Source organism: Armigeres subalbatus, chromosome 2, assembly GCF_024139115.2.
Source record: "Armigeres subalbatus isolate Guangzhou_Male chromosome 2, GZ_Asu_2, whole genome shotgun sequence".
Taxonomy (NCBI): domain Eukaryota; kingdom Metazoa; phylum Arthropoda; class Insecta; order Diptera; family Culicidae; genus Armigeres; species Armigeres subalbatus.
In genome coordinates, this window is record NC_085140.1 from 29,198,043 (window position 1) to 29,224,752 (window position 26,710).

Sequence of the window (26,710 nt, forward strand, 5' to 3'; positions counted from 1 at the left end):
CTACAGAAATTACAATGAAAGTTCCTCCAAGAGAAACAAAGTTAGGAATCTTTTAATAACGAAGGTGGATTTTTCTCCAGATACAGGCAACTTACCCTACTTAGGAAGTAGTGCGCTGGATTCGCCTAATAATGCGCTAAACAACACATCAATTAGTTTGACAGATAAAACTTCAGAAGAAAGTTCGGTTCGGAAGTCCCAACTTCCGAATTCTAATGTGGTGCTACGTCGACAATATCATGCTGTTTAGTCGTAGAGGGATTAATCAACCAGAAACTAATAAATATCTCGGAATTATGTCAAAATTGACGTGACAAAAATGGATGTTCAGAAACGATGAAAAATGACAACAAGTGAAGTTCTTACCCTTATAATGCTTGTTAAATGAGTGCTTAAGAGTATAATGCATTCAATGATGGCTTGGAAATGTCCAAAAAAATGGGTAAGCATAGACTTCAAACGTGTAGTCCCTTCTCAACAACATTTTGCTATCGAAAGCAAACTCCTACGCTACGTATTTATTAAATTTCCTCCCAAAACTAAATCCGCGCGAATCCTCAAAACCGTTATGTAAATCCGCATCAAATCCGCGAAAACAGCAAAAACCGCGAAAATCCGCGTAGTCGTAACAATCCTGCGCTTTATATACGGAGTTATCTAAACGTATGCCCAAACTTCGCTGTGTGGTCTGCATACAGGCCTCTCGATCCCGACGTCCATAGTTCGAACCCACTCTGCCTTTCATAAGACGGCCTTGGAGCAATTTCTTGAACTTTATATATTTTGCTAACAGATTTACATTTGATTTGTTTGATGATAATTTTAGGTAAAAATGATTTTTATTTTGAACTTTTTTTGCAAACGGTGGTGCAAAAATAGTGACTTTAGTGACCATTTTTTGAAAAACAGTGACTTTAGTGACTTTTGGATGCAAATAGAGACTTTTTAGTGACCAGGCTCAAAATAGGGACCAAGTCACTAAAAAGTGACTTGCTACCAGCCCTGTAAGGGGTTACGGCAGGCTGAGAGCTCTCAGCCGCCCCAGACCAGGGAAATAGAAAGGGATGACGCCTCCTGGTCAAGAACAAGAGGAAACCGAAGACGTCAAGGTCCGTAACGAAGGCCCAGGCGAATGAGGGTAGCAAGAAGTCTAGGGTAGGCGCCAATCGCTCCAGGAGCGATGCCCTAGTCATCACGGCGGACGAGGCCAAGTACTCGGACGTCTTGAAGGCGATGAGGAGTGACGTCAAGCTCGGTGAACTCGGCGCCGACGTACGTCGAATAAGACGTACCCGGATGGGCGAGATGATCCTCGAGCTGAAGCGGGGCGTCTCGCAAAAGGGCGCCGCCTACAAGAAGTTGGCGGAGGAAGTCCTAGGCGAGACGGTCAAGGTGAGGGCACTCACGACGGAGGTGAATCTAAGGGTTAAAGACCTGGACGAGATCACCGAAGTCGAAGAGCTCGTCACGGCACTGCGGCGACAGTGTGAAGTGGAGACGCCCACCGCAGCCGTTCGGCTACGGAAAGGTCCGGCAGAGACGCAGGTAGCATTGGTTCGGCTATCTGCAGCGGACGCCTCCAAGGTAGTCAAGTTAGGGAGCGTCAAGGTGGGATGGTCGGTGTGTCCTGTGGGCATATACTAGCAACCCGAAGTTTGCTTCAAGTGCTTGGAATCGGGGTACAAGCAATGGGACTGCAAAGACCCTGACAGAAGTAATCTCTGCCGACGCTGCAGATTGGAGGGACATAAGGCACAATGCTGCACGAACCCTCCCAATTGTTTGATTTGTTCCAGCAAGCACCCCATGGGGGGTTCGAAGTGCCCGGCGTTTAAGCGTGCTGCAAAATCACAGTGCAGGTAATTGCTTGGCCACGCCGGAGTGTTTGGTGTACGCAGGTTTAGAGGAATCGACGGTACACGTGTTGTTCGTGTGCCCAAGTTTTCGCGCAATGCGTGACCACATGCTTGCCACATGTGGTCTGGACACTACCCCGGACAACCTAGTTCGGAGGATGTGTAAAGATGAAGTTGGTTGGAACGCCGTTTTATCGGCTATCGTCCAAATCGTCTCGGAGCTACACAGAAGGCGGCGCGTGGACTCAAGGATGGCTAGTTCAGGCGCAAATAGGAGGTGGTCCAAGGGATCGGAGTCGGCTTCATGGGTCATACCGGTGGTCATGCCTTGTGGTCGAACTCGATCCTTTTATCGAACAAGTGGCCGCGGGAAGAACAACATGGTATCGTCGCTTTCGCGGCGTCGGTCATCCGGGCGGGTTCCGAGCCCGAGGACGGAAAGGGGTCCTCGTCAAGGCTGGGGCAGGCGTAGACACCGCGTCGGCAAGTCAATTGGGGGTGCACGCGGCATCATCATTCTTGATACCAGTCGTGCAGAAGCAAGCAGGGGCGAAGTCGAAGTCGAGGTTTTTCCGGTAAATTAAAATCATTTGCACTATGTATAACTCAACACCTTGAAAGCTCCTTCTAAATAGTATGTGTATATCGTTTTTACGTTTATACGTTTTTTCATAATCCTGGAAATTTAACGAAAACCCTGGAAAAATCAGGGAATTTTTATTTTGAAGATGAGTCGCCACTCTGAAATCAAAAACAAAAACTGAAAAAGTGTTGCAATTGTATGAAAAATTGTGGAATTACATTTCACTGAGTCCCACTATGCGAAAACCCGTTTCGGAGCGTAACATTCCGCGGAATGGTATATTTCGTGGAATAACATCATCCGGAATGATTCATTTTGCAGAAAAAATTAATACACTAAAGGGCCTACATTATACTACTTGATACTTGATGGGCTACAGCTCTTCGATGAACCTACACCGAATGGAGTATCCTTCTCCACTGGACTCGATCCTGGGCCAATCGCTTCCAATCGCCCTGAATATTTAGCGCCCTCAGGTCCTCTTCAACTGCAAGAAGCCATCGTGTACGCGGCCTTCCTCAAAGCCTGTGGCCTCTTCCGGGTTCTCTACTAAATACACAGAAAGAAAAATCATTAGCAAAATTAATAAAACCATTGGTTAAAATAAAAAGTTTCGTTGGTTCTTTTTCGTAGAGAGTTGTGTATGTTCAGAGCGAAAGTCAGCAAACTGTTGAAAAAAAAGTTCAAAGCCACTTGGCACCCACCCCTGCAATAAAAGTATATGCACTTTTAAAATGAATTGTAGAACTGTCAAACCAAAAAAATGACGCTGTAAAAATAAGAATGGATTCTTTTTTTTATTATCACATGAAATTCCCCACAAATTCTTCCTAGGTTTCTCATTCCTCCTTTATGACTTTACGTATTATTGTTTTTTTTTTAATATTTATTGCATTTCGGACAAAACAATCGATTTACGAAAAGATTATGTACAAGGTTTGAGATTGAGCCTTTGATTTGACCACTCTGAACATTTCCCATTTCTCCGTCAGTTTGCCTTTTTGATTCAGAACACTGATCTCTCTAGAAGTACCTCTCGAATGGCAAAATATGCGTTGGACTCCATGATCCAAATAAGTTTCAAAAAGAACTTTGGCCGCCAGGTCCCTGCCGCGACTGCTGTATTACAAGAAATGCATAATCGTAATGTATATTCAGAAAACATACTGTGGGAATATGAACTTACCACGATTGCAGCCGGATAAACTCCCGAAATATTTTCTGCTTCTGGCCATTGTCCACTGAATTGAAGGAAACTATCTCGAACCTTTCCATGGCCAATTAAAATTCTTTTGATTTAAACGAAATAATACAAATTTTCGACCTGAACTAAAAAAATTAATATTTTTATGAAGGATACTGGCCGACAACAACAGAATGTTGTTTTGATTTCCGTCCGTCACACTGCACTAAAAAGAAATCTCAATCTCACAATGGATAGTTTGCATTTCAATTTGTCCAAAAATAATGTGAATGGGAGATATATTTTAAAGTTTTCCAAATTTTGTTTTAATGTATTTAATAAACTATCAGATATCGAAATTTGAATGAATTTAGAAATGAAGTGTTTGCTGTTGAATACATGTATTGGAAGCAATCGACTTTTTACAAATTAATAATTATTAATCTTGATTAAATTTGGCCTTCAGAAAGGCCAGTGTTCTTGCAAACCGTTTTCCCCGTTTTCCTCCCTCTGTTAAGTCCCGTTGAGATTTTCTAATTTGACACTTCTACAGTTCTCAATTTGAAAGAAAGAACTTTTAGATTTACGGTAACGAGAAATACAAAACACTTTTAAATTAAACAAATAACTTTCGTTTTAGCAAAAATAGCTTTTATATTCAACAAAATGTAGCACTTTTTGATTATAGAGTGCCATATATTCAATAAAACAATTTTTATTTTTTGTGTGTAGTATCTTCACTTGACGTACTTCCGGCATACGAACAACGAGACCAGCCCTCCGTAGTCTGTCGTGTTGTATAAGCTTAATAATATCCAACCCTTTATACACCTGGTACAATTCATGCGACGCCGCCAGATACCGCTCGCCTGTTTATCACCGAGTATTGTCCGCAGCACTTTACGCTCAAACACTCCGAAAGCTCTCCGATCAGCCTTCTTCATCGTTCCTTCAATATTTCATGGCCGTATAAAGACATCGAAAGAATCAGAGTAGTATACAGCGCGAGTTTTGTTTTCGTTTGCAGACTACGGGACTTAAGCTGGTTACGAAGTCCGTGATTAGCCCTATTTGCAGCTGCAATACGCCTTTTCACCTCGCGGGTAACATCATTGTCGCACGTCACTAATATTCCAAGATACACAAATTCTTCTACCACTTCAAATTTTTCACCATTCAGTACCATTTTGCTACCACCACCACTAATGACTAACGTTGATTGCCAGCGATCATGTACTTCGTTTTGCTGGTATTGATCGTATTATCGTATTATTATGGTATTATCTCGCTGTCTTCCTCTTAAAAGGAACAAAAGCCTCTTCCACGGCACGGCGATCAATCCCGATAATATCGATATCGTCCGCAAATCCCAGGAGCATATGCGATCCGCTTCTTTGCACACCAGCTCTCCTAATCGCGCCCTCAAACACTATATTGAACAGTAGATTCGAGAGTGCATCACCCTGCTATAATCCATCTTAGGTAACAAATGACGTCGATATTTCATCCGCAACCCTTACACTTGATTTCGATCCGTCCAACGTTATACGAATCAGTTGTATCACTTTCGCCGGAAAACCATGTTCAAGCCTAATTTGTCATAATTGATTCGGTTTCACTGAATCGTACGCCGCCTTGAAAACAATAAACAGATGATGAGCCTGCAAGTTATACTCCCGGAATTTATCAAGGATTTGTCTCAGGGTAAACATTTTATCCGTCATTCATCGGCCCTCACGAAAACCTGCTTGGTATTCGCCGACGAAGGACTCTTCAAGCGGTCTCAATCTGTTGAACAGGCGGTCTTTTGTGGACGCTCCTTCTTAGATGTCAACCCACCATTTTTCCTAAAGTTACTATGCAGATACGAGCAGATTTCTTATAACTTTTGAGCACAATGCCCGATCGTAATCTAATCCAAATGTGAACAGTTAGAAAGCTTTTGGTTATTACAGTGAAACATGATAATACTAAATCAGGAACCCAAAGTGCCAAGCGTGTCAGTGTTTTAAATAATCCATGTTTGATAAATAATTCGTGAAAAATGTTATTTATATAGCTTAAATACAAGAATCACTACTATTGCAAATATATCAACAATTATGATTTATTTGGTTGAAATTTTTAAAATTTATTTATTTGTTAATGTAGACTCTTCTACTGAAATCATAAGTGAATTGTTAATGAAACACAATATGATTCCAGGTTTGATGAATATTTCAAAGATAATTTCTCATTATTACATTACTCATTATCGCATTACCGTCAAGATTAATTATCTTACTATAAACCTGAAATAGAAAGTAGTGTTAGACACAAATGGAGATGAGATATTAGATCTCAAAAAATTCAAGTAAAGAAAACATCATGAAGTGTCAAAAAGCATCACAACAGATCACAGTTATGCTCTATTAAGTATAATTATCATTTGCATGAAATATATGAACAGAAAATGTGGTCTTATATTGAAAAATCTCCTTTGGAAATTTCTTTTTCACTTACCCCACAAGTGGGGCAAGTGGAAAATTGAAACAGATTTTTTTGTTTTCTAAATATTTTGTATCCTAAAAGTATTTTTTTAAAGATCTTGTTCTCAGACATATAAAGATTGGATAGATGATTCGTTTTGTCATAAATATGATCAATTTCAATATAATATTCAACTTTTATAACTTGATGAATATGAACTATTCGATTTTCTTTACCCACTTGCCCCACTGTAGTATCTTACCGGAGAATATTGTGGCCAAATTTCATAAAATTCGGTCGACAAAAACCCCCCTGCCAATAATAGAACAAAACCTGCCAAAGCCGTCTTTTCCCCTATATGAAAATTTGTCTAATGTTTTTTCTTGGCTTTTGTGCACACACATACCAACAGACAGACGTTTGCTCAATGCATTAAGCTGAGTCGATTAATTATGTAGCATAATGAGTCTTCTAGTCTTTTTTGGCGGAGAAAAGTGAGGTTTAAAACGAAGGATTATTATTCGATAAAATGATGATTTATGCATTCTAAGAAAAGTTTCTTTGGATGAAAATGAAAGAAAATGTGTCCAATCACTTCCAGTTTTCATATTTTTCAAAACCCTACCGCACTTTAGATCGCTAATGGGAAAGTTTGTTATGGAATAAAATGATTCTTTTGGTACGAAAAGCACATGGTACATTCCAGAGAAATGATTTCTGGGAAATAATTTATTCTGATCTAATGTCTAATGTCTTATTATTGTGTCCTATGTTTATTTAGAAAATATCTGTATGTTTTACTGTTTCTGTCTCCAGATCGAACTGAAGGACGGATTTAGCTCCAGTGTGTGTCAAAGTTGTTCAAATAGCGTCTTTGAGTTCTATAAATATTCAGAAAAAGTACGCAGAAATCAGGAAGCTCTGGAAACATCGAAATCTAATCAAGAGCTATTCTATGAAGGCGTCAAGGACGACTTGGACAGTGAGACAGAGATAATAGAAGACGATACACAAGGCACTCTGATGAGAACTGACTTAGACAAATTAACACCGCATAGGTCTCGAAAAGTGAATACTACAAAAAAATTAAAGGATGCAGAACTAGATGAATTCATTGATGAAGTGCTGCTAAATAGAAAAAAGAACGCAGATGATGAATTTATTAGCGAACACTTCAAAATATCGTGCGAACTTTGTGACATTATGACCCCAACGTTCGCACATCTTCGCCATCATTTTCTAAAAGTGCATCAAGATAAAAAGCCATACGTAATCTGTTGTGGAAAAAAGTTTTGGAGTAAAAAACCTATTTTGGAGCACATACGTTTGCATCTAGATTCAAGTGCAAGCTTGAAAACATCTGAAGTCAGTGTTGCGGAAATATTACCGAAAGATGATAAAATGATACGCAGAAGAAGAGAGGATTCGGATGATCACTTTCTCAGCGAACATTTCAAATTGACTTGTGACCTATGCGGTGACGTGGCCCCAACTTTCGCACACCTGCGCAATCACTTCCTCATAGCCCATCAGCGTCAAGATGTTTACGCGCTATGCTGTGGCAAGAAGTGGATCAGAAGAAATCGTATTTTGGAGCACGTCCGTTATCATCTCAACTCAAATACCTTCCGCTGCGAACACTGTGAAGATATCTTCACGACCCGAGCAACCTTTATGGCTCACAAATTTACGAAACATCAAGACCAATATGCGTACAAATGTGATCGCTGCTCCCGCGCCTATGTAAGTATGTCTCTATTGACCGCCCATTTGCGGCGACACGACAAAAACGAATGCCCGGAGTGTAAGAAAGCGTTTATGACGAAACATGCCTTGGAAGAGCACATGAAAAAACATGAGAGTGTGGAGCAAGAGTGTCCACAATGCAGAAGAATTTTCAAGTCTCGCGTACTTCTTGATAGACATATACGCATCATGCACAATACGGATAATAAGGACCAATCATACGTGTGTGAACATTGTGGCAAAACTTTTACTAGCATCATTCTTTTCAAGCGTCATATAGATGCACACGAGGGCATAGAAGCACCTAAAGTTCAATGTTCGCTATGCAGTCGCTGGTTGAAAAGCACCTCTTACAAAATCCACTTAGAGACGGTCCATGGTAATCGGGAGCGGGTTCACGAGTGTGATATCTGCCACAGGAAATACCCACATACAGTAGCGCTACAGAACCATAAATCGAAAACACATATCGAGCCGAGGTTCAAGTGCGAATTTTGTGACAAATTATTCATCGAAAGGGGTCGTTGGGAGGTGAGGAAAATTGCTTTAAATGTTACCGTTTTTTTGCAACATGATCTTAGAAATTAAACTGTTTGTACTTACTAAAAACTTTCAAAAATGATATGCTAAGGCATGGTCCAGTAGTATCATTAAGCAACATTCCGACTTTTCAAGACATATGTTGTCAAAAACGGAAACCATGTGTAGTTTCAATTTTACACTTACTCTGAAATTGTATCTACAGGAACATCGAACAACGCATACTGGAGAGATTTTATATTCGTGCGAGTATTGTGGAACACGGTTTAAATGCAAGACCTCAGTGCATAAGCATAAAAAAAGGATACATCCGGATAAATTGGCTGAGAAACTACAACTTGCCACCGCATCGACACAAGAGCCACCGGTGATGTAATAGAAGTTTCTTCTGTAATTAAAAATCAAGTTCTATACAGTGTAATCTATATTCTGGCGTTTTTATCAATCACCTTTACGACTATTTGAAGATGCCCGAAAAGCAGAATTTACAATCGAATATGTAATATTCATGTCCATGATAATCACTCCAGGGAAGGCTGAACTCAAGGCTGGAATCTGAAATTCAGGGAAGGCTGAACTCAAAACTGAAATCACAAGGCAGAAAGTATCAGAAGGCTGAAATCGGTGAGATGCAATGACAAGTTAAGTGGTTGAATAGTAAATCAATAAAAAATAGTATTTTGGTATTTTATCTTTTGAGCCCATAGTCCAATATGACCAATTTTCAATAAAAAACAATGGGAAAGGATTTCGCTTCGAATGCAATTTCTTACGAGCAAATCGGTTAAGAATAAATGTCAAAAAAATGAGTGAGAAATTTTTACGCGCTCGTTTTTGGTAAAAAAATTGTATTTTGGCCATAACTTCTGAGCCTATAGTCCGATCTGGATTTTCAATAGTCAACAATGGGACAGGATTCTTCGTCGAATGCAACTTGTTGCAAGCAAATCGATAAGTGCCTTAAAAATGAGTGAGTTTTTTTGACGGGTTTTGCGCACAGACATCACTTCAATTCGTCGAGCTGAGTCGATCGGTATATAACACTATGGGTCTCCGGGCCTCCTATAAAAAGGTCGTTTTTTGGAGCGAGCATATAGCCTTTACGTATACCTACTTTGTATACGAGAAAGGCAAAAATGAAGAATGAAGAAAATAATAGGAATAAGGGAGAAAAAAGAAGAAAGCAAAAGGAAAAGGAAAGAGGAAAGAAGAAACAAGGAAGAAGGAAGCAAAAGGAAGGAAGAAAGAAGACGAAAGTAAAAAGAAGAAAGATATAAGAAGGAAGAGAGAAAAAAGGAGGAAGAAATATGGAAGGAAGAATAAATAAGGACGAATGAAGGAATATGGAAGAAGAAATTTGAAGAAGGAGTAAGGAAAAAAAGAAGAAAAATTGAAGAGGGTAGTGGGAAGAAGGAAGAAGAAAAATGGAAGAATGAATAAGGAAGAAAGAAGAAGAAACAAGAAAAAAGAAAAAAGTGAAAGGAAGAAGGAAGATAGAATAATGAAAAAGGAAAACATGAAGAAGGAAATTGGAAAGAAAATTGACCTTTCCCGTCAAAAATGTTTATTCGCTCAATCTATTTTTTTGGTTTTTCAACTTTCCCAAATAATCCATATTTTTTTTACCTAAAATAACCCAAAGAATCGACGGAGACAATAAAACGAGATACAAATTTTGACGGGAAAGGTCAATTCTGAATCAAAATTGAAAGAAAACAAGGAGTCGCAAAAAGAGTTCGTTTTATATCCGTATTTACGTCAAATGTGAATTCTTCCATTCAAATATGTTCTAGCGATTTTTAAGCTTTTCGAGTGTCAGCCTTTTGCTATTTATGATTTTTACTTTTTAAGCCTTTCGTGTTCAGGCTTATGTGGAAGTCCCAAACAAAGTGTTGCTTAACTCACAATAATATCTAAGCATATTACCTCTCTTAACTTCTTTTATGAGATTAAAACATCGCATAATTTTGAGTACCTGTTTTTCTTTGATTTTTATAAACTAATATTTTGAATATATTGAAATGTGATATGGGAGTATGGGTTTAGAAACAGACGTAGGTATTTTAGTATTACATGCAACATAATTTTGCAAATATTAAAAACTTTTGTTTTTATTGCTTATTTTCCAGATCGAATTCAAGGAAGGATTTAGTTCAAGTGTGTGTCAAACTTGTGCGAACACAGTAACGGAATTCTATGATTATTCAGAAAAAATACGCAAAAATCAAGAGATTCTAGAAACAACGGAATCAAGATTCGTGCCAAGTGCAGAACTACTATGCGAAGGTACAACAATTGACTTAATTAGCGACACAGATCTGTCAGACTTGCCAGAGGAAGATGAAGAAGAAATTTTGAATGAAAATGATACAGCACAAACTCCTCCAGTAATACAGCAAAATGACGATTCCACAATTCCTTTGCGAGGTGCCGAATTGGATGAATTCATTGACGAAGTTCTACTAGACAAGAAAAAAGATGCACAGGACCAATTTATAAGCGATCACTTTAAATTGACATGCGAACTTTGTGGCATCGTGTTGCCTACCTTCGCACATCTTCGCCATCATTTTCTCAAGGTGCATCAACGTCAAGATCCATACGTTACCTGCTGCAACAAGAAGCTGCCGAGGAAAAAACTCATTTTGGAGCACGTGCGTTTTCACCTCGATTCGAATATACACGGTTGCGAACACTGCAAGGTAACCTTCACTACCAAAAAAGCTCTAGAAACCCATAAAGCCATTAAACATGGAAATCAACCCGTGTACAAATGCAACCGTTGTCGACGAACCTATATCAGCATGGATCTGTTGGCAGCGCATATGAAGCGTCACAACGAGAACGAATGTGCGGAATGTTGGAAGGCTTTCAGGACCAAACAAGCCTTATCCGATCACATCGAACGTCACGGGCGTCAGCACGAATGTCCACGGTGCAAAAAAAGTTTCAAGACCCGCATAGGTGTGAGCAAACATATACGCGAAGTACACGATAAGGATATGTTCAGATTTGTTTGCGAGCACTGCGGTAAGAATTTCGCCCGTATTACCCTTTTCAAGCGTCATATGGACGAGCACGAGGGCATAGAAGCACCAAAGGTTCAATGCTCGATTTGCGAACGATGGCTTAAGAGCAGCTCCTACAAAACTCATATGGACACGGTGCATGGTAATCGGGACAGGGTTCACGAGTGTGACATCTGTCACCGGAAATATCCTCATCCAGTCGCTCTACAGAACCATAAGTCAAAAACCCACATCGAGGCAAAGTACAGATGCGAATATTGCGACAAGATGTTCATACAGAAGGATCGTTGGGAGGTGAGTAAACATCATGTTATAATTTGGGGGAAAATAATGAAAAAAAAATCTGAAATTAAAAACACAAAGGATGGTAACAATTTATTTTCAAATAGATTTTTCCACTACAATTAAGGCTTTAATTGATTTGGGTTAATCTTAAAACTATTTTTATTTTTGGCTGGGAAACGATAATTCAGCATCGTTTTGGAATTCTATTTAATATCATGTTTCAATCGTTTGCAGGAACATCTGACCATGCATACGGGCGCGGTGATGTTTTCATGTGAGTATTGTGGGTCGCCGTACAAAAGAAGGAGCACAGTACATAAGCATATCAGGAAAGCGCATCCGGCAGAATGGGCTGCAAAGAAACAGCGGTCTTTCAAGAAATCTTAGTAGGTATAAATATATAAATCATTTTCTTTTTACATGTTTGAAAAACATATTTCATAATAGCATATACGACTGTTTGAAGATTCCTTTTTCTAAAATCACCAGACGTTTTTTCCCGCTTTTCTCAGGACAGTTCCGCGTTACCACCATTTGCCCCCTCCCTTCTGCGAAACGTGCCGCATTTCACTCAGTTTCGAGAAATATAAAAAAATTGAAAAAAAAAATTGTCACTTTTGTCTATTGTTTCGCATGCGCATCCAAGAAAAAATGATTCCTTGGTCGCTTGGTAATCAACCCCAAAGAATCTCGATGTCCTATCAATATCGAAATTTGGAGAGACGACTTTAGTTCTCCTCAATAAAAGCTGTTGAATAACATTCGCTTCTGAATTCGTTTCTGTCATTTATTTAACAATTGAACCGTTTGTTTGAGAAACTGCATATGTAACATTTTTGGCCAAAATGAGATTTTTATATATTCTGAATCCTCGTCCAAAAATACGTATTCTGGCAAAAAATACGAAAAAAATTTTTTTGTTCAGGAATGTATGAAAAAATTTTCGTTTATTTGAGAAACTACATATGTCCACGTACTTTTAAGAGCAGTTGTGGAGTACTGCTTACATTTTTCGCACTGAAAGTGCCCCAGGGTGTTGAGTTTTGCCAAAAACTATTGATCTGTATCGAAGAAATCGAAAGATTCGATGCAAGTTTGTTCAAAAACAGTTTTTTGTTGTTATCTCGAAATAGTGTAAAATGGACTTATGCAGTTTCTCAAACAAATGATTCAATTTCAACCTAAATTCAATCGTTTTTGTCGGTATAAGCACAGAGAACAGACGTTGAAGCTGCACTCGCCATGTTGTGATAAATTTGTACTGCTGATTTTGAAATAACTTTGGAATGTCGCCGTTATCCCGTGCATAATTAGCGCTAGCGTCATCAAAAATGCCACTGTGCGCTAGTGTCGTTATGCATGCAAGAGCATAGCAGCGCCATCGTGTTGTCAAAATGAGATTGTGAGTTGCTATGTCGACTTCGATGGCGTTGAGGTTCGGTGTGCTTCTGCACAAAAGATATTTTAGTTACTAGATAAAGATTGTCGCTGTCGTCGCTGTCCGGAACATCTTTTGCTGGCGAGGATAGGGGAGCTAAATGTCAAAGAAGGAAAATCCATACGATTTGACAGGTATGTACCACACATGTTTCGGACAGCAGAACAAAGGGAACAGTAGCGACAATCTTTATCTAGTAACTAAAATATCTTTTTTCTGCACACATGTTTTGCAAGAAATTTTGTTCGAGCCTCCATGTCTGTTCTCTGTGGTATAAGGTAATTCAGTGAAACTCTATTGATATTACAGCAAGTTTAAGGAGTTCGAAATGGTTCGGAGTTTTTTATTCAAGCGTACAAAAAATGATTTAACTATCGATTTAGGAAGAAAAACTAAAACAAATTGGCGTTCATTGCCCTAAAGCAATATTGGATAGAATACAGAAAGTTTTGTTTTGTTGGCAAAAATCTAGATAAAATTAAAAGAACTTCAAGAAGACTGGAGCTTTCTAATTAGATGAAACTAATGATATAGTATTTTTGATAGTTAGCATAGTAAACCATGTAATTAACACGAAAAGTTTAAAAAAATCGCAAAACTATAAACAAGCCTCCACTAAAAATGCTTAAAGAGTTCCCGGATTGTGACTGGAAGGCCTTACGTATACTCAGTGCCGGATTTAGGGGGGGGGCGTGGCCCCGGGCCCCCACATTCCTTATGTACCAAAACCAACCTTTGTTGTACATTTTGGGGCCCCCACAAGCAGTTGGCCCCGGGGCCCTCTTCCGGCTAAATTCGGCACTGCTTATACTCCATAGAATGTAGAAAGGAAGGCGGCAAATACAACGCAGTGGGCCTGGCCGCTTTGATGTTTATGTTATACCACTGGTATACTGTGAACCTCAATATCAACAAGAAAAATTATTGGGCGTCATCTAACTCAATGATTTTCCAGGATGCTTTCTTTGTACTGGCTGCGTTTGTGTTCGATAAGATTAGATTAGATATGTTGCGGTCGAAACTACCATTCCGAGGGTTAATTTAAGAATACGCACCGAATTGTCCTGCGAATCAGGGTCGTTTTACTATATAAGGCTCCAGGAAGAATTAGAATGAGTTTTTGTTGGGAGGCGGAAGGACTTCCCTTAAAATTCTGGCCAAAGTGGACCAAACACGGGTGAGATGGTAGAGTAAACAGGGCTCAGCATGAACATTGAAAAAACGTGCGCAATTTACATTTAGTTTATATAGTTTTCATTCGGATAGAAAGGAGAAAACATACAGGTTGGGTTACACACCTTTATAATCTCATCACCATCGTGGGATTCCTGTTCGCCGTGACGTGACTTGATCGGTGGTCGGGTAGCCGATTACTACGACGCATCTCCGACGGACCATCTCGTTTTGCTGCTTCAAATCTTGGTTGCTTCGAATGTGGATCCCAGACATGGTCCGGTCCGCTGATTCAGGACCTTCGATTGGACAGCACCTTTTTTCGTGGGTTCCGAGAAAAACGGGAAACGACCGTAAGTCTTCAAGAGCAGCACGCAAAGGCTATTGGCGTCGAGGTTTAGTCTTGAGTCCACTAGTGCACTAAGCCTCCACACTTTCCACACGGGAAGCCGGTTCTCGCTTTCTCCGGCGGCTTTCTTCAAGTCACTTTACTTGGCACTTCGAAGCAGTCTCCGGCGGCGAACTTTTAGGCCGGACTTCGACTAGCTACACCTCGCGGGACACTAGGGCTACACTTTTACTTTTAAATGGCTTCGCGTACTCACTGCCAGAAAGAAATGGAACGTTAAAAAAAGAATCGACTGTCGGTGATAAAAGCGTTCACCTAATAGAGACCGTCCGTCTCGATGACAGCGGCTTTTAAAGGGGTTCGTCTTTCCTGGTATAGGATTTTCTTGGTTGACAGTCGTAGTCAACAGTGGCGTTATGGTGTAACGGTGTGTGGTAAAAAGGGATGTAGGGGTGTTCAATGGGGTTGGGAAGGATTGTTTCGATATTTATTTATTTTTTTTTAATTCATTCTTTTTTTCAGTTCACGGATCCATAATTTTCATGCAATAGCCAAAATAATAGTACTAATAATAATAGAAATAATAAAAAAAAGTAATAATAATAGAAAATAAAATAAAAAGAATAATATAAAAAAATATCGGATTAAACGGGAAAAAACTATGTACAACATATTTACAAAATAAATGTAACCGAAATGAGAGGTTACATTCATCCCCCACTCTTTTAAAAAAAAACAAGTGTTTTTTTTCTCATTTTTCTAAGGGAAAGTCGGAAGTCATATTGGAAGACGTTTTATTTTCCGCAACTCTCTTTTCATTGTAAGATAATGTAATTCAATGAAATGATTTTTCCATAGAGGAGCTCTTTTCCACCGGATTATATAACTTCCATTGATAGAGTCTGGTTGCTAAGGATTCCTTCTAGGATGGGATTGTGTTGATAGCTCTCTTTTTACCGAGTGTTAAGTTTAATATTGAGGAATGATTTTTCCATAAAACGGAGCTCTTTTCCTTCAACGTTACATAACCCTTGATAATAGAGTCTGGCTTTCAGCTCACAGCGAGGTCTAGGGTAGGTGTTCTAGTCGAGGCAACTCTCTTTTGGTTGACGGTTGATAGATTTGGCGAAATGATTTTTCCTTGAAAAAGAGCTCTTTTTCGCCAAATCACCCAACCTTCAACCATAGAGTCTGGTTGTCTGAACGAAAAGGGGTTTATAATAGGTTTATTTGCTTTGGCAACTCTCTTTTAGTTGACGGTCGATAGATTTGGCGAAATGATTTTTTCCTTGAAAAGGAGCTCTTTTTCGCCAAATCACCCGACTTTCAACCATAGAGTCTGATTGCCTAGACAAAAAGGGGATTTATGATGGGTTTATTTGCTTTGGCAACTCTCTTTTAGTTGACGGTTGATAGATTTGGCGAAATGATTTTTTTCTTGAAAAAGAAGCTCTTTTTCGCCAAATCACCCGACTTTCAACAATAGAGTCTGGTTGCCTAGACAAAAAGGGGTTTATGATAGGTATATTTGCTTTGGCCACTCTCTTTTGGTTGACGGTCGATAGATTTGGCGAAATGATTTTTCCTTGAAAAAGGAGCTCTTTTTCGCCAAATCACCCGACTTTCAACCATAGAGTCTGGTCGCCTAAACAAAAGGGGGTTTATGAAAGGTTTATTTGCTTTCGCAACTCTCTTTTAGTTGACGGTTAATAGATTTGGCGAAATGATTTTTTCCTTGAAAGGGAGCTCTTTTTCGCCAAATCACCCGACTTTCAACCATAGAGTCTGGTTGCTTAGACAAAATTTCTTGCATTGCATCGGATAAATATGTTGCCAAAAAAAAGTGCAGCGTGTCGTAAAATTGGTTCGTCAGAATAAATAGTTTTGTTCAATCTCTCAGTACCAAATCTAAAGAATTTTTATATCTATCTTGTACTCGACTTAACAGCTATTAAATTAACCTATTTTTAATTAGAAGAGAAAATAAATATTCTGAAACCTCTTCACTTAATCAGATCACCAAATGTTTGGGATTAAAAAAAACTCTCACATACTCACAATTTCAACAGAGAAGAAATAGGTAAAACCTGGGTCGGTAATCCAACGATTTGACGACGACGATACTTGCAAAAGGCATGAATGAAGCAAAAAATGAATGGGCAGGTAAGTTTGTAACGTTATTTAGAACCCTATTTATGTTGTTCTGCCCGATTAGTGTTCATGTAGTAGTATATAGTGCAATTCGCTATGAAAATCTTAAAAGGCTGTCAATATTTGAAAGTCTAGCGAAGACAGAAACCTACGATGCGCCATCTACGTAAGATGAAAATACTAATGAAATATTTCATAAATTCAAATTTATTGCGTCGTAGAGAATTAACCCGAGCTACTCTTACTTGTCTAATATTAATTGCGTCGTGGATTTGAGATTCTCATTAAATTAGCCAACCAAAAAACGGGTTCGTACGACGTCGTACATTTTAGGTGGAAATTAGGTTCAACCCAATCTCGGTCGCGATTGTGTTCTCACAAAAGTGGAGTGCTTGTTCGTGAAAAGATCATTACGATCAGAGTGATATTAAAAAAAATCTTAAGCTTTTCTAAGCTGTGTAAATTATCAAACTAAACTCGAAGTAAGTTCGGGAAATAATTAAATATTTTTGTAAAAATTTCTATAAAATTGTTTTATATGATTAGGTTTAAAATTTGTTGAGTTAAATTGAAATTATTGAAAAAGTGCCTAATTTGTGAATAAACTACATTACAGACAAATTCAGGTAAGCCTAATGAAATAATGAGTGATCCGATAAAAATATTATCCGCGTTGAATAGGCCAAATCAGCCCAACCAACGTGGGCGCGAAATCTGGGGCTGATCAGAAGATCGCTTCAACGGCAGGTTCACCTGAGAGTGACCCCGAGGCTGAGAGGCGTGAGGCTGCGTCGCTACTTTTAACTAGGCGTGCACGAACGTGACGGATCGCTAGCCAATAAGTCGTGAGGCGTGAGCAAAGCCATTAAAAGCTCATCACCCACTGCCAAGGGACGCATATACCCTTGTACGACGCCGACGCGCGAGTCACGTGGTGACGCCAGCCCACAGGAGATCGTCAGGGCAGCGACGCTAAAATAGCCCGCCTGCAAGTCAGCAACGCAAGGCACGATTGGCCATTCGGATCGCTCCGCGCATCCGTCGTGGGATTGTCGCCGCCAAGAAGGTTAGACCGGTCCAGAAAATTTGTTGATCACTGTGGATCCGAAAAGTGTATCAGAACGTAATAAATCAAAACGTGACGTCACCTAGGGAATTTAGGTCTGCCTTAATTTGTATTTTTTTCAATCATTTTTTTTAAGGCAATCGATTTGAACTCGATAAATTTGAGCTATTTCTAGATTTAACTTCGAATGAAAATTGAATTAAAATAAAACTTACTTCTATTTTAGTTAGGCTACTCCATTATTTTTCTTTCGTCACGAAATATATTAAATATTAATTTAAAGATAGGTTTGGGTTCTATTTAGTAATTAAGCATGTCCCTATTGGTTAATTTTTCAAGCATTATTTTTCTTTATTTCATTATTTTTTTTGTATTTGAATTTAGTTCGGTTTAATTGTCTGAGACGTTTGGGTAACTGAGTGCGACATCGGTTCTAATTAAATTATAATAACCTGCCCTGAGAGGGTGTTTCATGTCGGGTAATTCGGACACGAGTTAACGGTCCTTTCTATTTGGAAGGTGGCGCTTAAGCCGTTTGCTTAGCGGAACGGAACGGAACGTTACATTTTGGCGCCCAACGTGGGGCCAGGCTTTCCAAGCTTGGCATTGCAGAACAGGATTATTCTCAGTTGGATTTGAAAAATTTGTCAAAATAGTTGAATTTAATTTTTTGGACTTAAAGTCAGATTTTCGCTTAGGATAATAAATTGGGTATTTTGATTGCTCTTGCGATCGTCCATTGGTGTAGAATAACAAATTATTGAATTTTCGATTATTTAGCTAATGCTAACAAATAGACCAAATAAAAACCTAAAAAGAAAATTATTATTTCTTTGATAGTTTTATAAATTAGTTCAACTGTCAAGCGGTAATTGAAATCGGTACGTGAACTATTAAAAGTATAGTTAAGCGAAAAATATTCGAATTATTTCCAGTAAAAAGTGAATTGAAGCGTTGAATTTATAAATAGTACAGTAAAATTTATCAAGATGAAAAATTACTATATGAATGCAGATGATTTGACTGAGGAAGAGGTGATGTATGAACTAAAGCTACGGAACTTGACCATTGGCAGTAATAACGAGAAACGGCGTGTTCTCCGCAGCGTTATTCGTCGTGAAGAATTGGTGGATTATGCAACCTCGAACACCATTAATGAGGAGTACGTGGCGGTGGCTGCTGCCGTGAAGCAGATCGGGGATTCCTTGTTTGCGGGTAGATCGCTAGGGTGTCGATCACGTCTGATCCACCACTATAGACGACTCCGGAGATGCCGCGCTCTTACTGACTCTGGAGAACAGACCAGAGTGGCCTTGATGAATTTTGTATTTGGTTTGGCAGGAAGGTTTTTCCAACTGGATTTCACTCGACTTGGTGTGGAATCGCAAGTGGAAGGTTCGTCGGCCAACGGAGGATCTCCAGAACTGCTGAATCGTAATAATCCGGTATTGGGTCCGGAAGCGCTGATTAATCCTCCACCACCTATGGTTCCATCGGAGCAATCGGAGGCTGAAGAAGCCGCTGGTGAAGAATATCGAAGCCATGAAGCCGATGAGCAACGTCGTATCTGGGAAAATGCAGTAAGGCAAAATTTTTCGTTGAATCCACCTGCCGTTGGAGTTCGCCATTCAATAGATAGTCGTATACCTACCCCAGGGAATTTACAGTCGGAATTTCAGCAAGCTTCTCTAAGTAGACTGTCCGCTGGAGGAACTCGGTTGCCGTTCCGAAACGTTCGATTTCAGGCAAGAGATGGGTTAACCAATGCTGTCCCTAGTGTGTCATCTGCTAACCAAGTGGCAGTTGAAGGGGATGGTGTTTCACAGTCGAGTTTGGGAAACTTGCCCATTGGTCAAAATCCTACCGGAGGTGTACGTCCAAAAACCTCTCGGGGTCCCGAAATTAGGTCGCCAGTATTGGGACCTCTGCTATCGCACTTTCTGCATCCAGTAGGTCAATCTGAGGTTGAAGAGTGCCGGCGTATGGAAGAAGGAATTCGTCCATCTGGAAATGCCGGTAATCCTGCCCAAGAAGTGCAACATACAGTGCCATTTCAACCTGAAAATATCAATTCGAATCAACAACCATACTCTTTGGAATACGTACATATTTCTGAAATTGAAAAATATGTTAGATCCTATGTAAGCAACCTGCTTCAAGAACGATTGGATCGTCCGTTGGTGCGTGATACTGTGGTGAACAATTTGGCGCACCAGATTGCGGACATTGGTCTTCATGATGCCGAAGTTATGGAAATTTCAGGAATAAATCAGTCGACAAGAACACGTGGTGAAGTAATGCCTCGATTATCCCCACCCTTGCAGCTACAGAGTGTTATTCAAAATACTGATAACAATTTTCAAGAATCTCCTTTGTTAGGGGTTGGTTCAGAAAGAAATTCCATGCCATTCCATTCGCAATATAATTCAACACAACGGATGCCTCAATCCGCGGAAATGACACAAAATACACCAGTGCGTTTTCCAGCATCCTCAACCAGGACTTATAATAGAGAATCAGATAATTTGCCACCTAGAAGACTGCCTCATCAAACCTGCAATATTATGGAAAAGTGGCCGAAGTTTTCAGGAGACTCTAATGCAGTTCCAGTGATCGACTTTTTGAGACAAATTGATCTTCTTTGTCGATCGTATCAGGTTACAAAGGAAGAACTTAGAACTCATGCTCATCTTTTGTTTCGCGATGATGCGTACATGTGGTACACGGCTTATGAGCCAAAATTTAATTCGTGGGATACGTTATTGTACTTCTTGAAAATGAGGTACGATAATCCAAATCGCGACAGATTCATAAGGGAAGAAATGCGAAGCAGAAAGCAACGACCCAATGAATTATTTAGTGCCTACCTCACAGAGCTGGACACAATGTCTCAACGTTTGATCAAGCCGATGCCAGAAGCTGAGAAATTCGACATAATTATTGAAAATATGAAGATGTCCTATAAGCGAAGACTCGCTCTTGAGAAGATTTATTCCATTGAACATTTGGCGCGACTATGCTATAAGTTTGACACCCTAGAAGGAAGTCTATATGGCCAGAAAATTCCAAACAAACCTCATCTGATTCATGAAGTTCTTTTGGATGAAGATGAACAGGACGCTCTACAAGAAGATGATGAGGAAGTAACAGTACTTCACGCAAGGAAGGAAAATCCGTCTTACGATCGCCCTACACCATCCGAAAATACTAAAGATTCGTGTAAGACTGATCAACGGCAACCTTTGTGCTGGAATTGCCGAAAGGTTGGTCACATTTGGAGGAACTGTGACCGCAAGAAAACCATTTTCTGCCATGTTTGTGGAGAACCAGACATCACAGCTTTCCGTTGCCCTCAACAACACAACATTCGACCCGCGTCGGATGGTAAATCAAAAAACGACTAAGGACAGAGAGATGTGGAGACCCCTCTCCAGTTTCCATTTCACCAGAGGTCTCCAATAGTAACTTCGAGTACTTTAGTACAACGTATACAATTCATACCAAGTTCAATCGATGTCCTACACTGCATGTAAATATACTGGGTGTAGAAGTAGAGGGGCTTATAGACACCGGAGCTAGTGCGACGATCATCAGCTCTCAACAACTGATTGACCGGATCGGACTTGAAATTCAACCCTGCCGTCTCAAAGTGATGACCGCTGATCGAACCTCGTATAGCTGTCTCGGATATGTTAACATCCCTTTCGAGTTTCAGCAAATAACTAAGATTATTCCTACAGTAATTGTACCGGAAGTTTGTAAAATTTTGGTACTCGGAATAGATTTCCTGAGAGCCTTTAAATTTCAGTTGACGATGAATACTGATCAGAAATTTTCAGAAGGCTTCAGCTTACTCATGGCTGAAAGTTACTTCGATGAAGACGATGGTGAAGTTTGTTTTAGTTTGGTTCCAAACCCGGAGTCAAACACTGTCCATGAACCGAAGGAAGAAGACGATTCTCTGGAAATGCCAACGGTAGAGATACCTTCAAACCCAATACAATACCCTTCGGATATCAAAACAGAGCATAAATTGACAAATGAAGAGAGAGAAATATTATTTCACGCGATTCAAGAGCTTCCGGCAACGCGAGAAGGTCATTTTGGGAGAACCTATTTGCTGAAACACTCTATTGATTTAATCTTAGGAGCGACTCCTAGAAAAATTCCTCTATATAAGTGGTCCCCATCGGTTGAGAAGGTCATTGACGATGAAATTGAACGCCTGCGTAAACTAGATGTGATTGAAGAATGTTTGACGTCAGCAGATTTCCTGAATCCATTGCTTCCGATCAGGAAACCCAATGGCAAATGGCGAATATGTCTGGATTCCCGCAAACTAAATTCCGTTACGAAGAAAGACGAGTTCCCTATACCCAATATGTCACAAATCCTGCACCGGATTAACAAAGCGAGGTACTTTTCAGTAATTGACCTGACTGAATCGTACTATCAGGTAGAACTGGATGAGAATGCCAAAAATAAGACGGCTTTTAGGACAAACAAAGGCCTGTACCGGTTTAAGGTCATGCCCTTTGGCCTTATTAATGCTCCAGCAACCATGTCAAGACTTATGACTCAAGTTATTGGTCACGATCTTGAACCATTCGTATATGTATATTTGGATGACATAATCATAACCGCTGAAACTTTCGAGGAGCACGTGCGTCTCATCAAATGTGTCGCTGAAAGACTGCGAACGTCTGGTTTAACAATAAATCTCACCAAATCAAAATTCTGTCAAACCAGCATACGCTATTTGGGGTATGTAATATCGGAAGCAGGGCTGTCTACGGATGTAGCAAAAATACAACCTATTCTTGACTATCCAGCCCCAAGAACTGTAAAAGAAGTCCGTCGCCTATTAGGTTTGGCCGGCTTCTATCAGAAGTTTATCTGTAAGTATTCGGAAATTACGACTCCGTTGACAAATCTCCTAAAAAAGGGTCGAAAAAAATTTGAGTGGACACCTGAAGCCAATGACGCGCTACAAAAGTTGAAGGAAGCTTTAGTTTCTGCACCAGCATTGGCTAATCCCGACTTCGCTGAACAGTTCATCATTGAAACTGACAGTTCTGATTTAGCAATAGGTGCGGTTTTAGTACAAATCCAGAAAGGAGAGCGAAAGTGCATTGCTTATTTCTCTAAAAAATTATCCAGCACTCAACGTCGGTACAGTGCTACAGAAAGAGAATGTCTGGCCGTGCTACTAAGCATTGAGCACTTTCGGCATTTCGTTGAAGGTAGTCGTTTTATTGTCCAGACCGATGCGATGAGCCTCACTTTCCTCCAGACAATGTCCATTGAATCTCGGAGTCCTCGTATTGCTCGATGGGCTTTGAAATTGTCAAAGTATGACATCGAGCTACGGTATAAAAAGGGCAGCGAGAACATCCCTGCTGATTGTCTCAGCAGAAGTATCCATACCGTGGATATTCATCTATCAGATCCGTATATAGACGGACTGAAATATCAGATTGAGCATAATCCAAAACGGTATCAGGATTTTAAAGTGATCAATGGTAACGTCTTTAAGTTTATCACTAATTCAACACTAATTGAGGACCCTGCACATCGCTGGAAACAGGTAGTTCCCGAAACAGACCGCCGAAAAATCATTGAAAGTGTACACAAAGAAGCGCATTTGGGATTCCTCAAAACGTTAACCAAAGTAAGAGAACGATACTACTGGCCGCGTATGGCGAGTGACGTAAAGCGTTACTGTTTTAGCTGCGAAGTGTGCAAAGAATCCAAAGTGCCAAACATAAATGTTCAACCACCTTGTGGAAAACCCAAAGTTTGTACGCGTCCGTGGGAGATGATTTCCATTGATTTTCTTGGACCCTATCCCCGGTCCCGCAAAGGAAACGTATGGATACTGGTGATCTGCGACTTCTTCTCTAAATTTGTACTGGCGCAATGCATGAAGACAGCCACTGCACCTGCGGTTTGCACGGTGATGGAAAATTTAGTTTTAATCTTTCGGTGCACCCGCAATCTGCATAACGGACAACGCGAAAGTGTTTATGTCAGAACCGTTTAAAAAACTACTAAAAGCATACGGTGTAACTCAGTGGAATCTTGCGGTATACCACCCAGCACCAAACCCCGCCGAGAGAGTCAACAGAGTTATAGTCACTGCAATCCGGTGTGCATTAAACAAACAAGCAGATCATAAAAACTGGGATGATTCCGTACACCTAATCGCACGAGCCATCCGCACTAGTGTACACGAGAGCACCGGACATACACCTTATTTCGTCAATTTCGGCCGTGACATGATCAGCAATGGTCAAGAGTACGAACACCTCCAAGAACTAGGCCAAGATCACTGCTACGACTCGCTTAAACGCAAGGAAGAGCTCACAAAGCTGTATGAGCTAGTTCGTTTAAATCTCTATAAAGCATATCAGAAGTATTCACGTCCGTATAATCTTCGTTCAAACCAAAAACATACGTTTAAGAAAGGTGATTTGGTCTACAAACGTAATGTCCACCTGTCCGATAAAAGTGCCAACTTTGTTGGTAAGTTTGGCTCTAAATTCACTAAGGCACGAGTGAAAGAAGTGCTAGGCACCAATACATACATCCTTGAATCAGAGGATGGACATCGCATCTCTGGCACTTTCCATGGATCGTTCCTCAAACGAGCCTAGTTATAAATGAACACCAGCTATGACTGTGTCTTATACCGGAGACACAGAAACCACCAACAAATAAAAATACTCTTTGAGGTGCTACGGACCTCCAACGTTCGAGATGTCACAAAAGCTGTTTCCTCACGTTGTCGAGAAGTCGACTCTTCTAATAATTGCTCTTGAGCTGCTATGATCATCGATAGCAGTGGCTTTCAATGGGCAGTGATCGAGTCGATAACAACATCGCACTCGTACGCTATCATGCCGTATGAACCAAGGTGAAGATGTTTGCCATCACCATCTATAAATGTGCCAAATCACTCGTATGCCGATAAATTGCTTAGGATTTGCATTCATGTTATTAATTAAACTTCAATTCACATTGATTTCAATCTAAAATAGAGTTTAGAACGTTCTATTAATTATAAAATTCGTCAAAAATTACCTTTGATTTCACATGTAACATTAGTTTGTCTGTTTAGCTTGTTTACGTTCGATGGTTGAACAAAATATACGTTGAGCCACAGGTAGTAGTATTCGAACAATAGAGCACAGAGCCACTATAGGATTTCGGGCGGTCATTAATCGAAAATGTCATGTCTTCCGAATTATTTTAAAATATTTTCTCTCCATTGTCAATACTCTAATTAAGAGAAATTCTGAATTTGAAGTCTCTAGGTGCACTAGTTCCAAAGATATAAGGTGTCAAAGTCAGAAATGGGTAAAAAAGTTAACAAATTTCCTGAAAAAATATTTTACTTTCAACTATTTATTGAAATATTTTCTTAATGTTTTTTCTTTAATGTTAATACATCATTACAAAGGTAATTGTATAAGCTTTAAAATGGTATGCAAAAACTAATGGTTACATTGTGAAAAAAATGAAAAAATGCGGAAACAATATTTTTTCCAAAAACGACGCTATTTTCAACTTTGATAGTGAAGAACTTTTTTCCTCAGAAATCCCTCGGGTTCTTTTATGATGCACATCAAGGACGAAGCTTCGACTAAAATTTCCCGAAATAATTTCTTGCCAGTATTTGCAATTAACAGAGTTAAATCACTTTGATTTTTTTTCATTTATTTTTTACTGTGTTTTGCCTCTCTCGTACTCCAAGGTTAATGCTCATTCCAAAAACGAATGTTTGATAGAAGGCCCGGAGATCCGTAGTGGTATATATCAACTAACTCAGCTCGAAGAATTGAGGTGATGTCTGTATGTGTGTGCATGCGCGTCTGTATGTATGTGCGCAAATCGCCATTTAGACGCTTATTTGTGTACGATTTTCTCGCAACAAGTTTCATTCGACGGGAAATCTAGTCCCATCGTTTCCTATTGAAAATGGGCCAGACTGAACTATGGGCTCAAAGGGTATGGTCAAAATACATGTATTGGTAATAACTTCGACTTTATTTATAACAATTTTTTAACTTTTCAAAGGAGTGAATGAATAAAACCCCAATACAATGCAGCACAACGGTAACGGTAACGGAATTTATATATTTCCTGTCAAATTTTACTGGTTCCGTCGCCATTCCGCTGAATTGCGTTTGGGGCTTGAGTGGTTTGAGTCATTTCCCTAAACCTATTTTTCTGAGCTATTCATTAGCTACTGATGGAGAACTAAATATGAGGTTTCATAGTATGTAAATATTTATAAATCTCATGGAATCAATAATTCCTGACATGTTTATTGCAAAAGTAAAGACGAACAATATCTTAGTTAGTACGGAGAGTATGAAATTCTTGCTAGTGTTCATGAATGTCTGGCTAAAGGTAGGGAAATATTTATTCACTCATCTACACTTTGAGGTTCACTGGCTGAACAACCAGCGGAAAGTCAATATAAAAAAGAAGAAATTTAGAACTCATAATGCAAGAAAATGATCAAGAGAGGCAAATGTTGACATTTTCTTCGTGCCTTACATGAATCAGATCTATTTTAAGCTCGATTTGGATAACGAGGAGACATTGGAAAAAAATTCACTTAGTTATTCTTATGCCATGCGTAATTTTGTAATATGTGAAGATGTTCAATAGTTCTTTATCCTCTGATGCTTTAGATGATTTCGTGTCATCTTCCATCATGGAAGAAATAGAAGATAATATCATTGAATATTTAAACTTTCTCACAAAAAAATAATGTTGCTATATATTAATTGTAGTAATCATGAAAACAAATCAAAAATAATTTAAATAGTGT

The 26,710-nt window shown here is 39.5% G+C and overlaps 1 protein-coding gene and 1 long non-coding RNA gene across 9 annotated transcripts in view; one reads left to right on the forward strand and one right to left on the reverse strand.

The window, feature by feature from the left end:
- The window catches only part of LOC134218401 (transcription factor grauzone-like), an 89,988-nt gene that overhangs the window by 47,819 nt on the left and 15,459 nt on the right, over nucleotides 1-26,710 (forward strand). Inside the window, exons 2-4 of one of the 8 annotated variants that reach the window (XM_062697349.1) lie at nucleotides 10,507-11,700; nucleotides 11,926-12,077; nucleotides 12,209-12,296. In XM_062697349.1, coding sequence (XP_062553333.1) covers nucleotides 10,507-11,700; nucleotides 11,926-12,077; nucleotides 12,209-12,281 — 1,419 coding nt within the window. In that variant the 3' untranslated portion in view covers nucleotides 12,282-12,296. The other 7 variants (XM_062697352.1, XM_062697353.1, XM_062697354.1 and 4 more) reach the window with 7 other exon arrangements.
- Nucleotides 18,985-25,015, reverse strand: LOC134214188 (uncharacterized). The gene is made up of 3 exons (XR_009979698.1): nucleotides 24,952-25,015; nucleotides 19,520-19,926; nucleotides 18,985-19,435 (listed from the first exon to the last, which is right to left on the reverse strand). It is a non-coding gene; the product is annotated as an uncharacterized LOC134214188 (long non-coding RNA).